The 16,157-nt window shown below is 39.0% G+C and overlaps 1 protein-coding gene across 1 annotated transcript; it reads left to right on the plus strand.

Annotated features, from left to right (window-relative positions):
• The first annotated feature begins 823 nt into the window (after positions 1–823).
• LOC149829241 (protein argonaute 10-like) lies at positions 824–4,632 on the plus strand. Its single transcript, XM_090017230.1, has 12 exons — positions 824–931; positions 1,018–1,124; positions 1,233–1,368; positions 1,493–1,609; positions 1,805–1,912; positions 2,029–2,100; positions 2,323–2,445; positions 2,934–3,093; positions 3,193–3,314; positions 3,593–3,730; positions 3,808–3,950; positions 4,581–4,632. The coding sequence occupies exons 1-12, from the start codon at positions 824–826 to the stop codon at positions 4,630–4,632; spliced, it is 1,386 nt and encodes a 461-aa protein (XP_089873356.1).
• The last annotated feature ends 11,525 nt before the right edge of the window (positions 4,633–16,157 follow it).

Below are 16,157 nucleotides of genomic sequence, written 5' to 3' on the forward strand. Positions count from 1 at the left end.
GAGAGAGAGAGAGAGAGAGAGAGAGAGAGAGAGAGAGAGAGAGAGAGAGAGAGAGAGAGAGAGAGATGATCTTTTTGGCTGCTAAATTTTCATTCTGCAGTCTTTCGGATGAAAACCAACTTTGAGCTACTTGTACTGCACAAAAGTAGCAAAAAGCAGAATTGCAGGATGATAAAAGGTCATTTCGTAGATGAATTACCCATAAGGCACTTAATTAAAAAATGGACTAGTGCTGGAGCTGAATTTATCTGAGCTTATGCATATTGGGTGCTTTGAACTAGAACTAGATTTGGCTGACTCTTCCAATTATTCTTCAGAAGAGAGAGGGAATTCAAGGTTGCAATCAAGTTCGTTGCTAGAGCTGATTTGCACCATTTGGGTGAGTTTCTGGCTGGTAGAAGAGCAGAGGCTCCACAAGAAGCTCTTCAAGTCCTGGACATTGTCCTTAGAGAACTATCAACCCAAAGGTGCGATCTTTTAAAAGTGAGTTTCTATTTTTGAAAATTTGCATCTAATGAAGATTTTTTTTAAAAAAATTTAAGTTCTCCAGTTTTTCACTCTTTGGTTGCATTTCTTCAGGTATTGTCCTGTGGGCAGATCATTTTATTCACCTGATATCCGAAGACCACAGCGGCTTGGTGAAGGTTTGGAGTCATGGTGTGGCTTTTATCAAAGTATAAGGCCTACTCAAATGGGTCTCTCTCTGAATATTGGTAGGACGAATTGGGCGGAGATTTGTGTTGTAAATTGACATTAACCTTGGAAATGCTTTTCTTTCCTGTTTCTGAGTTTCCTTTCTGTATGGCTAAAAATTTTTGCAGACATGTCCTCGATGGCATTTATAGAACCACTTCCAGTCATTGAATTTGTAGCTCAAATTTTGAACAAGGATGTGTTGGCAAGACCTTTGTCTGATTCAGACCGCGTGAAAGTAATAATCTGTTCTCCCCCATAGCTTTGTTTTTCTATTTAATCGATTGATGAATATGAACATCTTTTATGTGAAAACATTATCAGATCAAAAAGGCATTAAGAGGTGTAAAAGTCGAAGTCACACATAGAGGAAACGTGAGAAGGAAGTACCGAGTCTCAGGGTTGACATCACAACCGACAAGGGAACTTGTGTAAGAAAGTTACACTATATTTGTGCCTTGTTTCCTTAGATGAGTTGATCTGTATGTTCTGAAGAATTCAACTGGCTGAATATTGCATGCTTTTATCATGTCCAACAGGTTTCCAGTTGATCAATCAACCATAAAATCTGTAGTTGAATACTTTCAAGAGATGTATGGCTTCACCATCCAACACACTCAGCTTCCTTGCCTTCAAGTTGGAAATCAAAAGAAGGCTAACTATTTGCCAATGGAGGTGTACACATTCATTCCCCACCACCCACCCACCACCCACCACTATTGTGAAGACGAAGTTGACTTTCATTGGGTCTTTTGGTTTGTCAGTCTCTAATTGATGGTTGTCAAATGTGTATGGTTAGGCATGTAAAATTGTGGAGGGCCAACGGTATACCAAAAGGTTGAATGAGAAGCAAATTACTGCGCTTCTCAAAGTTACATGCCAGAGACCAAAAGATCGGGAAATGGATATTTTGCAGGTAGGTGATTTTTAAGAGACCTTTTTTATTACTGCTTACCAGTTACCACTTAATTAGTCTGATATTAACCAATTAAATTGATGTTTTTCTAGCCATTAGAAAAAATTCATTACTTTTTTGGTTTAACTTGAACATTGGTCATTTGGTCTTCTTGAGAATCGATAGTAGTTACCAAACTTACATATGCATACACAGACTGTCTATCACAATGCATATGACCAAGATCCGTATGCAAAGGAATTTGGGATTAGCATCAGTGAAAAGCTTGCTTCTGTTGAGGCCCGGATTCTGCCTGCACCATGGGTAATTTTTTTGTTCATAACCATTAGTTAGTGCTGGTATCCTATCATATTCATAGGTAGAGGGTGAGGTTGAAGATTTATCCTAAAATCTTCTACACACTTTTACATGTTTTCTAGCTGAAGTATCATGAGACTGGAAAGGAAAAAGACTGTTTGCCTCAGGTTGGTCAGTGGAATATGATGAATAAGGTACATTTCTTTCATTTTTCCACCTTGATTTCATGCAATCTAGTCTAGTGGGGCTACTTATTTTGTATTGATCCGGTGATGCACATGTAAATACCAAATATCTTACTATTTTCTTGTTGCCTTGTGAAAATAAAAAGTTTTTTTCATATGTTCTCCCTATCTTTGTTTATTTTCAAGAATCATTCCTTTACAACATTTGATTTTTTGTCTCTTTCATAACAGAAAATGATCAATGGAAGTAAAGTTAGCCATTGGGCATGTATCAACTTCTCACACAGTGTTCAGGAAAGTGTAGCACGCAGCTTTTGTAATGAGTTGGCACAAATGTGTCAAGTATCTGGCATGGTAATTGGACAAATTTTGGATCATGGTAGCTCTGACATTTATGATTTTTTATGAGTATGTTCTAGGAGTGTTTTATGCCTGCTTAGCATGTGAAAACCAACAAATAAGCATGGAATCAATGCAACTTGACTTGAACATGGCTGTGCCTTCATTGGGGTCCCTGCTTCTTGGATATTTCACCCCAAGTCTCTGGAAACTGGATGACTTGTGGCTATGTTACATGGATGCTATGTTTTTAATGTGAATCTGTGTCCCTTTACATATTCATATTGGAGAACTTCATAAAATTGGCTGTCCCTGTATCCACAGCTATATCCATGTGGCATAGTTTTGGGATCATGCCATGGATAGTAACTTAATTTGTGACTTAAGGTCCCAAGTGCATGGGACATTATTCTAAGATTTTGTTAATCTCCAGCACTTTAAAGATAACTCTGTTGAAGAAAATGTGTTTGTAACTAAGTTCATCTTGTTTGTTTTTGTTGCAGGAGTTCAACCCCGAACCTGTTATTCCCATATATGCAGCCAGACCCGAACAAGTGGAGAAAGCTCTTAAACATGTATTTAATGCATCCATGAACAAACTCAAGGGGAAAGAGTTGGAACTTTTGTTGGCCATATTGCCTGACAACAATGGCTCTTTGTATGGTAAAGTTCCTCCTTTTCTACTTCCGCTACTTGATACTCCAAGTCCATGCATACAACCTCAATTGATTAAAACTCAAAGGAGTACTGATTTTGTTGCAGGTGATCTCAAACGGATATGTGAAACTGATCTAGGCTTAATGTCTCAGTGCTGTCTCACGAAGCATGTATTCAAAATTAGCAAACAGTATCTGGCCAATGTCTCACTGAAAATTAACGTCAAAGTAAGAGATTGGTATCCTTGTTGAATTACCAAAGGCTGTCCAATTAATTATTTATGTTGATTAGTATATAAATGCACACTATCCAAGTTGGGGTGGACCAATCCTAGACTTGCAGCCTGGTAGGTTCCAGGCCAACCCAGGCTCCCTTCTGGCCAACTGCAACCTGGGTTGAGTGGCTGCTACATGTCTATGTCAGTCATGGAAACCATTAACTTTCAAACATTCTAGGTGATCCAACTGTAAAAGTTTATGCTGCTTTTCTGTATGTATTCTTGCAGATGGGAGGAAGAAACACAGTCCTCTTGGATGCTATTAGTTGGAGAATACCTTTGGTTAGTGATATACCCACTATAATATTTGGAGCAGATGTCACTCACCCAGAGAAAGGTGAAGATTCTAGTCCATCTATTGCAGCTGTAAGTGTGATTATCCCAAATCATTTTGTACTATTCCTCCAGCTTGTTGCGGTTATTCATTCCAGTTCTTGTTACAGGTTGTAGCTTCTCAAGATTGGCCAGAAATTACAAAATATGCTGGATTGGTTTGTGCCCAAGCTCATAGGCAGGAACTTATACAGGACTTATACAAGACATGGCATGATCCAGTTCGTGGCACTGTTAGTGGCGGCATGATTCGGTATGCAATTTTTTCTGATTGTAGACCATGTAATATTAAAATTGTATACTTTTTCCTTTACTGCGCAAAGTTCTTGTAATGCTAATTAAGTGGTTTTAGACATTTTTTTTCATGATTGCATAAATTTGTTCCTGGATTGCTGATTTACTAGTTTGCAGTTAATGTTGTAATTTTCAGGGATCTCTTGATTTCATTTAGAAAAGCAACGGGTCAGAAGCCTCTAAGAATTATATTCTATAGGTTTGTCAATAGCTCCTTCTTACAAGATGTAAATTTGCCCAATATTGTAGCTCACACACTTCGTAATGGGCTTCTTATCCTGTTCTTTGTTGCATGTTTAGATTGATATAACCTGGAGTGCAAGACTAGTCCATTTCATGGCATCAATCAAGAGGTGCTCCATGATGAATGTCACCCTTGAAATGTTTTGAAGTATCGGTCACCAAACACTTTCAACTGATCATGAATCATAAACACAAACATCAGCACACACACACACACACATGCATGCACTCGTGCACAACATTTCCATTGGTAAAAATTACATAGCCAACAGCCCACTAGATGCCAATGCTCATTTGCATCCCAGCTTGGAACTGGTATGAGTCTTACTCCATATGGAATTTGCAGGTTTAGCCCTGTATCTGGAGTCTATCCTTCTTCCACTGGGAGAAGGGGCTAAAATTCATTGGCAGATGGGGTTCCATAAATTCTCTGATCTTTTTCACTACAAACGAATAAGACAGAAATAAGTCATGAGATGTTCTGCATCGACTTCTATTTTTTGTTCTATTAGGATGGAGCTTTGATAACATTATGTAAAAAGGGGAACACTTGTTTGTAACTTTGTATTCACTATTCAGTCCTTCATGATGTCTGGGAAGGATGTAGTTTGGAGGTTGCTAGGATTTATTTGTAATATCTTGCAACCAGGGATGGTGTGAGTGAGGGCCAATTCTATCAAGTGTTGCTGTATGAGTTAGACGCAATCAGGAAGGTAAGCAGAGAGCTTGTTTTGCTTTTCAGGTAGTTAATCATGCTTTTATTTTTCTTTAAAGCTGTATATAGTAGGATTCTGATAAAATTTGATTATACAGGCCTGTGCCTCCTTAGAACCAAATTATCAACCACCGGTAACCTTTGTTGTGGTTCAAAAGCGGCATCATACAAGATTATTTGCCAGCAATCATAAAGAGAGCGGAAGCACAGACAAGAGTGGCAACATTCTCCCTGGTAAGTTCTCTGATTGAAACTGTGAATAATGTGTCTCTGTATGCATTACATGCATGCAAACATGCAGCATTTTCTCAACTAAATTCTTGATGATTAAGCCAAGGCGTGTGCATGAATCATATCTATTTATGTTGTATACACTTGGATTGATTGGTTTCTGTTTTGTTTATGCTTGATATTGTTGAGCATATAGAAGCATTCATGCACATATGTGATAGGCATAAATTTTTTTGTAGTTATGTGAATCTGTGTGCATGCATCAATTCTGTAACTGAAATCTTTGACTGTCAAACTTTCTAGGCACCGTGGTGGATTCTAAAATTTGCCATCCCGCCGAGTTTGATTTCTACCTGTGCAGTCATGCTGGGATACAGGTCAGTAAATGGTAACTATATCTGAATATTGCTTAGGTGACTTGGAGATATTTATTGGCTGTTACATTTGGAATCACTATAATCTTTTATTACAGTAACAGACACCATATGGATTTTACTATGCTGAGGGGTTTGTTTCTGTATGTAACAGGGCACCAGCAGGCCTGCTCATTATCATGTTTTGTGGGACGAGAACAATTTTACAGCTGATGGGTTGCAGTCATTGACCAACAACCTGTGCTATACGTAAGTGTGATCAAATGCTTGTGTGCGTGCGAGCATGTGAATGAGAGAGAGAGAGAGAGAGAGAGAGAGAGAGAGAGAGAGAGAGAGAGAGAGAGAGAGAGCTGCGCATTGATTGGAGTTCAACCCATGATGTGGACCATCCAATCTTCATAATTGAACAGCCGTCATTGATCAACTACTTCGTTGTCATGCAAGCTAACACAACCTTTTAAGATCGCGATGCTTGAAGTTTTCAATCATTCTTGATGTTAGTTAAAAAGTTAAAAACCAAGGTGATCATCAAGTGTCAAACATTTCTCTTTGCACAAGTAATTAACTGTACCATCTTGGCAAGTATTCTTCTCAGGTTCATGATAGTATAGGACATCGTGTATGCATCAACGGAAGGCAGATCAAATGTTGCTTATCCGAACTTTGCTTGGCTCCACCCTTGGTTGACCCAGTGAGAACACATGCACATCCATCATATTTCAATAGAATACCATTTGTTGTGTTTGCATGTGGGATGATCTCACATATGTTATACCAACCTGTGTTTTGGATTGCAATATTGAAAATATCAAGGCCATGCTTGTCTCATATCATTTTGTCCGATCAAAGGTTGCTTATCCGAACTTCGATTGGCTCCACCCTTGGTTGACCCAGTGAGAACACATTCACATCCATCATATTTCAATAGAGTACCATTTGTTGTGTTTTCATGTGCGATGAACTCACATATGTTATACCAACCTGTGATTTGGCTTGCAATATTGAAGATATTGAGTCCATGCTCGTCTCTTATCATTTTGGCCCAAACTCTTACATGAAATGTGGTTTATATTGCAAAAATAAGCCTTCAAATGCTGATATTCTCAACGGTGAGCTCATTCAAGGTGCTTGAGCTTAGGACTTAGTCTTTATGATTGTTTTGCAATTACCTTTGAAAAAATCCTCCAATTGTGAATATCTGAATCTTTTGCAGGTATGCTAGATGTACCCGCTCCGTCTCTGTCGGTAAGTGCTTGTTGCTTGTCTAGTTATATAATGCTCATACACTCGTTGAGGTATCGAGTTTGAGTCAGGATTCATTTGAACAGCATGTGCCCTTAAGTGATCCCTTCACTCCAAGTTTCTTGTTTCATATTCCAAGGGAGGCTTATAGGACTGTTCAGTTCCCTGAGATTCCTAGGGCTCATGCTTGATAGTTTGTCGAGTGTAGCCTAAACTGTCTATGACAAGTCAAACTAAGAAAATACAAGGGGGATCTCATACTTCTAATCATTGTTTGTGTATGTATAGTGCCCCCAGCATACTACGCGCACCTTGCTGCATTTCGGGCAAGATTCTATATGGAGCCTGACGTGTCAGAGAATGACTCAACACTGAACGGACGGAATTCAGCATCAACCCTAAATGGTCGTTTGGCTGGTGTCCGGCCATTGCCTGCTCTCAAGGAGAATGTGAAGAAAGTTATGTTCTATTGTTGAGGAACTGACAGAGGTCGTGGCTCTTGTTCCCTCGTCCGTTCTCTCATTGTATGTTTGTATGAATTATTCATGCTTCTTTTTTCCATCTTTTACGAATGTCCACAATCTTTTATCTCTTATGCATGAGATTTAATTTTCCTGAGTTTGATCTGTGTGAGACAAATACACAGTTTTTTCCGGGGAATGGTCGAAACAAACCGGGTTGGTCGGCATGAATGATGTAACAAATCAGTGTTTGTCGGCCTCATGTTGGGTTGGGGATCATAATCCTAGTTCCAAACATTGCAGAAAGGAAGAAAATGGACATGCTTTTACTGTATGTCATCCGAAAGCTGCTTATGACTTGGTATTTTATGGCCTTAAGAATGATCAGACTCGAAAAATGAGAGAGTTGAGCCCATTTACTTCAACAGGCCTGCGGGAAAACCCTTTCGTGTGATAAGGCACATAACTTGAAATAACCATGTGCACTTTCCCATGGTGAAGGGCTTTTCATATGAAAAGGCCAATCCCCCTGGAAAAATGCAGAACTCACCACAATGCCACATTGATTGATTGTTTTCCTGCGGGACGTGTTTGTTACATGTCCTGCAGAAAAGGGGTTGTTTTCTGTAGGAAAAGGGTGTTTTCCTGTGGGACGTGTTTGTTACATGTCCTGCAGAAAAGGGGTTGTTTTTGTAGGAAAAGGGTGTTTTCCCATGAAACAGAGGGGCCCTTTCGGCTTGAAAAATGGGCCTTTGTGGACGTTGCATGCAATGCACTCACTATATTGTGCTTGGTGCAGTAGCTTTGTTTTGACCCACTTGATTTGACTCTTTTATTTCCCTAGTCGTAGGGGTGTCAACCTGTTGAACCTTCACTAGACCCAGGTCCGGCCCAATCATGTCTATCATTGAACAACCAGCCTGAGTCCTATAATCTGTGTATCAGGATTTTATAAACCAAACTCGGTCCATACATGGTAATATAATATATTTTTATATTTTTTAACATTGAAAATTTGCAGATTTTAATCAGAACTCAGCTTGAACCTAGGACTGGTAAAAAAATTCATAAACTATACCCGGCTCCGTGTACTAATCAGATGAATTCGACATATTGACATTCCTACCTAGTCGTTAAAACCCATCAGTAAGCAGCCATTCACAAGTGGAATAGGCACCATAGTGCCCCTAGATTGGTTCTACCAGCTTCGGTCAGTATGGTCATTGACCATGGCAGTGTGCTGAAGCCTAGTCCTTTGGTTCACTATGAATAAAAATTCCTGAAAATCAGGCACTAGTGGCGTGCCACTGACAGTACTCAACCATTCGAATCTTATCAGGCTAGGCCCTGCAAGATTAAGCCTGAGATTAGGGTATCAGATGATCTAATGGTCAGTGTCTCTTGCAGCTTTGAAATGATAACATCCATTGAACATTTACAGGATCAATTTCATAAACACATTTATGAGCTTGAAAGCTGCATTTTTTTTCTCTTACCTAACAACTAGTTAGCACGGACCCCCGGGCAGTGTTGTCAGTATCAGTCGATACATATAGTATCCCAGAAAATCGATACTGACCTGAATCGGCTATTTTTTAATAAATAAAAATAGCTTAAAAGTAATTTTGTATTACTATTTTAATGGTTTTAACATGTGTCACGTTTTGATTGACACGTAATACTTTTTAATTATTTTTTGGCCGATTCAGAATCGATTCACTTGAGAATCGGTATCGGCCGATTCACCTGAATAGTTGGCCAAACACGATTCCAATACTGACAACATTGCCCACGGTAGGATGATCAGTAGCGACGAACAATACCGTCACAATATTGTGACAACCATTTGCGTCGGAACGGCGTCTGTCGCTACTTCCCCCATGTATGCCCCTCTTTCCTTTTGCCTTTGAGTTAGAAAGCACAGCAGATTAATGTACCCGTTTCCTCTCTACTATTCGGATACCCGTCTGTGGCCTCACATCCGTTGCATCTTCTTCTTCCTTGAGTTATTTTGATGCAAGTCTGTGTTTGGGCATCTTATTTTGAAAATCCTATTCTGGGTTGGGTTTTTGTTACGAAAATCCAAAGTTTTCTGGCACGTTTGTTATGTTTTGATTTGTGGTAAGAGAAACTGGTAAGCTTAGGGTTGTTTGCATATTTGTTGATTGCATATTGTTTCCTAATGAAAACAGGGTATTGTTGCAAATTTACAATTTTGGTTTTCAGTTTTTTGTAATTTACTTTTTTAATATGAAGAAAACTTTAACTGGTTTTTCTCTTTTAAACAAAAAACTTTTTCTGATTTTTGTTTGCTGTTTCTCATTCATCTCTTGTTTTGATTGCAGATAGCACTGGCCTTATTGCTTGAAAATACCACGCTATAAGAATGTTAACAGCTTTCTATCAAATTAGGGGTATTGTTTGGGAGATGATAGATGGGTTTGCAAATGTTGAATCCACAACTATTCCTGGCAACAGCGTGAACATGTAGTTGGTAAATCCCTTGCTGGTGCTCCCAAACAGGCACAGAGAGAACTGCTAAATCCATAATTCCTGAAACAATTATGCAGTTCCTAGATGCATCCTCAGCTGCTGGCTCCCAAACAGAGCACAATAGAGCTGTATAGCCATACAAGCAGGCAAGATTATAGTCAGTTTACATTAGGAAGCCTATCAGGGGGTTGGTTCCCCTAGTGGCAGGCCTGCGCTGTAAACCCCACCTTGGCAAGGTTGTATTCCATTCTATTACCTTGCCTGGGGACAAAACAGATCTTGCATCTTTAAGAAGCTGTACTGTACATACAGTTTAACAAAGAAGTCTGAATCAAAATTGGCCGACCTATACCTTCAATGTCATTGGTTAGCAGTCTTACCGAATCCCACAAAGACATTTCAATGATCATCTGCTGTGAGGATCTACGTGAGAAAGAATAGCTGCCCTGTACTTCCACTCCCTGTGCTCCAAACCTCCCTCTCCCGACATCCACCTTGCTTCCAGGAACCATCCTCTATAATATCTTTCTATACCTATCCTCCAGCATAACTTAGATAAGCTAAAAAGGTTAATCTCGATCCAGCTTGGTGGAGGGCAAGAGTATATTCTAATTGTTGAACAGTAGAAAGGTAATATTGTACTTACTAGAGATGGGTTAATAGCAGTCACTAGAACTGATGTGTGTAACCATGATTTTCATGATTTTTTTGTTTTTTTCTCTTGAATCTAACCATGGTTTTATTAATCCGCTTGTTAATGGTGTTATCGGTCTGTTCATACACATGAAGAGAGATGTTTATGACATGGCTGCCCTCTTTTCCCTCTTGTGTTCAATGTGGTGGGGGAGAGTCTGAATGCATTATTCAAAAAAGCGGTGCAAAGAGGTTTTATTGAAGCGATCAGTCTCCCTGGCATCGAGAACCAATCCATGATCCAATAAGCATATGATATCCTGATTTTTGGATAAGCTTCAATGCAACAAATGGCATGAATCTGGCTGTTGATCAAGGCTTTTGAGTCGGTCTCTGGTTTGAAGGTAAGCAAGGAAAAATGCAATCTCATTATGCTTAATTCATCTGCACAAATTTCATATTTTGCAAAGATTTTATTCGGATGCCGTCAAGCTGCTTCACCTATAGATTACCTTGGTCTCAAAATCATAAAAGCTAAACAACAAGAGTCAACCTGGAATAAATTGGAGGAGAAGATTCAAGCTAAAATACAAACTTGGAATAATTAATCTCTTTCCAAACCTGCAAGAGAAACCCTCATAAAACATGTTCTCAACAACATCCCATTATACCAACTTCGGAAAAAAAAAATGAAAGTAGTCTCAATAAACTTCCGAATTTTTCTTTGCAACGAACAAGGCCCCTCGAAGTCGTTGGTGGTGGCGTCTTGCTCATGAGAAATTCCCATGGATTGATTTCATCAAGAGGAGATACAGATTGAGTGATCCCCCTGTTGCAGATCGTATGGATCAAAGAAGTTTGGATTCAGATAAAGCCAGCAACACAAAAGGGAAACTCGATGTAGATAAGATCAGCTCAAATGAATCGAGTAAAGGCAAAGCTGATCCTGAAAATCGATAGGAAATGTAACCAAAATGTAAAGTCGGTTTCTACATGCAAGGAGATTGTTAAGGGAAAAGAGATCCCTACTATTATTTAACAGGTTTTTTATATTCAATGGAACCTCTCATCCTGATAGACCAAAAAATAGAGATTGAGAGAGAAAAGATGTGATCGTGGACTTAGACTCTTGTGAGTCGAACCACGTTACATTGATATTGTGAATGTTATGTATGTGTTAAGTTAATAATTTAACTTGGTATCAAAGCTTTTGCTTCTCACAAATCATCTGTGGTCCTCGGAGTGCTTATCCAAGGCTGCCGACAACTCCAACAACAATATCAACATCTGTTCATATTAGGCGTGTCTTCTATGTCATGTCTAGGTCTGTATTTCCCATTCTTCCTGCCCAAGTAGCTTTCAACATTTTCTCTGCTTGTCCGCAGGCAACTTTCGTTTGTGAGAATCACAATTCATCCTACTTTTGAAAAGTTATAATTTAATTGGATATGTAGATGAATCCCTTTCATGCCCACCTTAATTTATTTATGAACCAAACAAGTAACTGGCTAGAAATTTTGCTTATCTAGATTTGTAGAGGATAAATCAACTTCTTCTAAACTGGATCCTATCCTCTCTTACCGATATTGTTCATAGCCAAATTATGAGCTTAAACACCTCCTTAAGTGTCTGGTCTGCCCTCAAGCACATGTATGTCGCACACTCAAGATCCTGTCTTGGATAACTAAAGGATCAACTTCAAAATTTAAAAAAGGGAACGATACCATATCTGTGTATTTTCATAAGGAAAGATATATAGCTCATCAACTGGCTATGGCCTCCAAGCCAATTGATGACGATGATGTGATGTTACATGTCTTAGCAGGGTTACACATGAGTGAGCATGGGGGTTTCAAAACCTCTTTGAATACTTGGTCAGAACCGCACACACTTGAAGATTTACTGAGCATGCTCCTTATTTATGAAGCTCAATCCCTTGAAACTGATGGACTTGAAAGTCTCATTGTAAATCTATCCTACAAAACTTTAATTCAGACCCAATATTCTAAATATCAAGAGAACCAATCAAATCAACCTAGAGGGAATTTTCAAAGGGGTCAAAATAATAATCGATACAATAATCAAAATTAGAGAAATTGGAACAATAATCAGTATCATACAGGGAATATGTCAAATACTATGGTATGTCATGCATGTGGAAACCAAGGACACATCACAACTCAATGCAGAACAGACATGTCAGGCTTGTCGCAAGCAGGGGCATGGAGCCCTTCAATGCAAATCCTATCATTTTTAGAGGGAGGTTGCAAATCTTGAGGCATATCATGTGACGTCGGCTCCTCAGGTTGATGATAGTGGGTGGTGCCCTGATTTAGGGGCCACACATCATGTTATTGCTAATTTTAATAACTTCTTTTTCTAGTCCGATTGTCAAGGATGTGATCAAGTGAAGATCGAAAATGAAACATGTATGTATATTACAAGTGTTGGTAATTCTATTTTTTGTTCTTCAAACTCCAAGTTGTTTATGAATGATATCATGCTTGTGTCCTCTATTACTCATAATTTATTTTTAGTTCATTAGATTTCAAATTTTTTGCTGACTAATGCTATGTGAAGGATCACAAAACGGGGAAGGTCATTTTGATGGGTACAAATAAGCATGATTTATATCATGTGAATATGAATAAAGAGCATCATCCTTTTGACGGTTTGGCTGATGTTGCGTTAATGGGTGAGAGAGCTTCTGTTGATCTTTGGCTTCGATGCATGGAACACCCGTCACTTCCAATAGTTCAATATATTTTGAATAAATTTAGTCTGCCTATTTTTCATAATCAGTACAATAAAGTGTGAGGCATGTCAACACGGCAAGAGTCATTCCTTTGCCTTTGACTCCTCTACTCACACATATGAAGGTCCTATTGATCTTGTGTTTTCAGATGTTTAGGGACCAGCCCTGAGTTCTACAACTCATGGACATTTTTAGTATGTTAATTTTTTGGACACATTCTCTAGATACACATGGTTGTTTGTCATAAACCACAAATATGAAGTGATATATGTCTTTCAAAATTTTCAAAAACTTGTAGAAAATAAGTGTGGATGTCATATCAAAACCTTTTAGAGAGATTGGGGTGAGGAGTATCGAAACCTCTCCACTTATCTCAAATCCTATGGTATTAAACACCGGGTCAGCTGCCCACATACCCATGAGCAAACTGGATCGGTTGAGCACAAGCATCAACACATTGTTGAGACTGACCTCACCTTGCTTGTACAATCAGGAGTACCTTTTAAGTACTGAGATTATCATTTTCTTAATTAATAGATTTCCTTCACTACTACCAAATTGAAATCTCCATTTCAAATTTTATTCAAAGTGTCACCCAATTACAAATTGCTTAAAACCTTTGGATTTGCTTGCTACCCATGCCTCCTACCATTTAACATTCACAAACTTAAGTTCTAGTAACCAATACAAAGGGTATTTATGTGTAAACATGCAAAATGACAAGATTATTGTAAGTAAAAATGTGGTCTTTGATGAGGATGATTTTTTTCTTAAAACCGGGCCCTCTCTTCCTACTCACCTTTGCTCACCTAATAACGAGAGTATTATACCTCTCAGTGTTCCTACTTTTCCTTTCTTACCACCCACTACAACCACTCCATTTGACTCCCCATCATCTCTTGACCCCAATCCGCTACCTTCGCCACCATCGGACCCACCCATATCTAGTACAACACCTCACATAACTTCCTCATCACACCCATTGCCCAAATCTGCATCCACCGAGGATTCTGTGGTTCTATCTCCTCCACCTACCTGAACCCATATCTCCTCCACCTACCTGAACCCATCATATGTTTACTTGGTCTCAAATGAGTTCTCTCTATCCAAAACTCTTTCTTTCCACCAAATACCCTATATCAGTTGTCTTCCTCATTAGGATTCAACAAGACCTAGAACCTACTTGTTTTACCCAAGCCCACAAACTTTCTCATTAGAGGAAAGCCATGGAAGATAAGTTCAATGCACTTTTGCGTAATGGTGCCTGAAGCCTTGTTTTGCCTTTGCCATCCTACAATGTTTTTGGATCCAAATGGATCGTCAAGATTAAGTGAAAAGTTGATGGAAGTCTTAAGTATTATAAAGCTTGTTTGGTGGCTTAAGGTTATACTCAGGAAGCAGGTATAGATTACTTTGAAACCTTCAGTCTAGTGATTAATACCCCTACTGTCCATACTATTCTTATAATGGTTGTTTCTCACGGATAGGCCATTTATCAATTAGATGTTGATAACGCCTTCTTACACGACCTTTTAACCGAAGAAATATACATGGCCCAACCTAGAGGTTTTATTGATCCACAATTTTCCGGCTGTGTGCAAGCTCCACAAGGCCATTTATGGCCTAAAATAGGATTCCAGAGCATGGTTTCAATGGCTCAGTCACGTCCTTGTTAGCATTGGATTTATTGCCTCTAAGGTGGACTCTTCTCTATTCATGCTTCATTAAGGACCCACCGTATTCTACGTGCTTATATATGTTGATGACATTGTGATAAGTAAAAATTCAGTTTCTCGGGTTTGACATATCATTCAACGGCTTGAGGAAGAACTCTCTGTCAAAGTTTTGGGCAGTCTACACTATTTCCTTGGGGTTGAAGCAAATTTCACTTTTGACGACATCTATCTTACTCAGCAAAAATATATACTTGGTCTCCTTACTCAAACTAAAATGCAAGGAGTCAAACCAGTCTATACCCCTATGTCGATCTTCCCTAAACTTTCCTTACATGATGGTGATCCTCTTCCCAATCCACAAGAGTATAGACAGGTTGTTAGGGGCTCTCCAATACTTAACTCTCACTAAATCAGACTTGGCTTTTATGGTAAACAAGGTGTGTCAGTAGTTCATGCATCAACCGACCACTACACACTAGACAATAGTCAAGCATATATTATGCTACATAAGCACACTTAGTCTACTAATTGGAGCTGATGACAATCTAGAGAAATTTGCTTTCTCCGACGCTGATTGGGCAGGCAATATTAATGATAAAAAATCAACAGGAGGCTTTGTTGTCTTCCTTGGGCAATCCTTAATCTCTTGGTCGGCTAGAAAGGAGCATACATTTGCCCGATCCCGCACTAAAGCTAAATATCGAGCCGTGGCTAGTGTTGTAACTGAGGTTCTGTGGCTTACATACTTACTCAAAGAATTGCATCTTTTCTCATTGCCAGTTCCAACACTATAGTGCGGCAACATTTGGGCCGCCTATCTCACTGCCAATCCTGTCTTTCACAACCATACCAAGCACATTGAAATCAATGTGCATTTCATTCGAGATCATATTGCCAAGAAACATTTAAAAGCACAATATATCTCTAGGAATTAGCAGATCGCAGGTTTCCTGACCAAACCTATGTCTACTACCCGTTTTACCATACTTTGAGACAAGCTCAATACCTTCCCCAGGCCGTTGAGCTTGAGAGGGACTGTTGAGGATAATGCAGATCGGATCAGGGCAGTTTGGATTCAGATAAAGCCAGCATGAAACCATCTCATAAGGATGCTTGGATAGACTCAACAAACTTAAAAGGGAAACTTGATCTAGAAAGATCAGCTCAACCAAATCTAGTAAAGGCAAAGCCGATCCTGAAAATCGATATACTAGAAAATGTAACTCACATGTAAAGTCGGTTCCTACATTCAAGAAGAATGTTAAAGGGAAAAGATATCCCTACTATTGTGTAACGGTTTTCTTATATTCAATGGAACCTCTCATTTCGATAGACAGAAAAAT

Source organism: Nuphar pumila, chromosome 9, assembly GCF_984573655.1.
Source record: "Nuphar pumila chromosome 9, dmNupPumi1.hap1.1, whole genome shotgun sequence".
Classification (NCBI taxonomy): domain Eukaryota; kingdom Viridiplantae; phylum Streptophyta; class Magnoliopsida; order Nymphaeales; family Nymphaeaceae; genus Nuphar; species Nuphar pumila.

Excerpts from the sequence above, each read along its gene's own strand:
- LOC149829241 (XM_090017230.1), top strand. The coding sequence starts at position 824 with ATGTCCTCGATGGCATTTATAGAACCACTTCCAGTCATTGAATTTGTA. Across the intron at positions 1,610-1,804 it reads GGGAAATGGATATTTTGCAG|ACTGTCTATCACAATGCATA; the intron begins GTAGGTGATTTT and ends ATGCATACACAG. Across the intron at positions 1,913-2,028 it reads GGATTCTGCCTGCACCATGG|CTGAAGTATCATGAGACTGG; the intron begins GTAATTTTTTTG and ends CATGTTTTCTAG.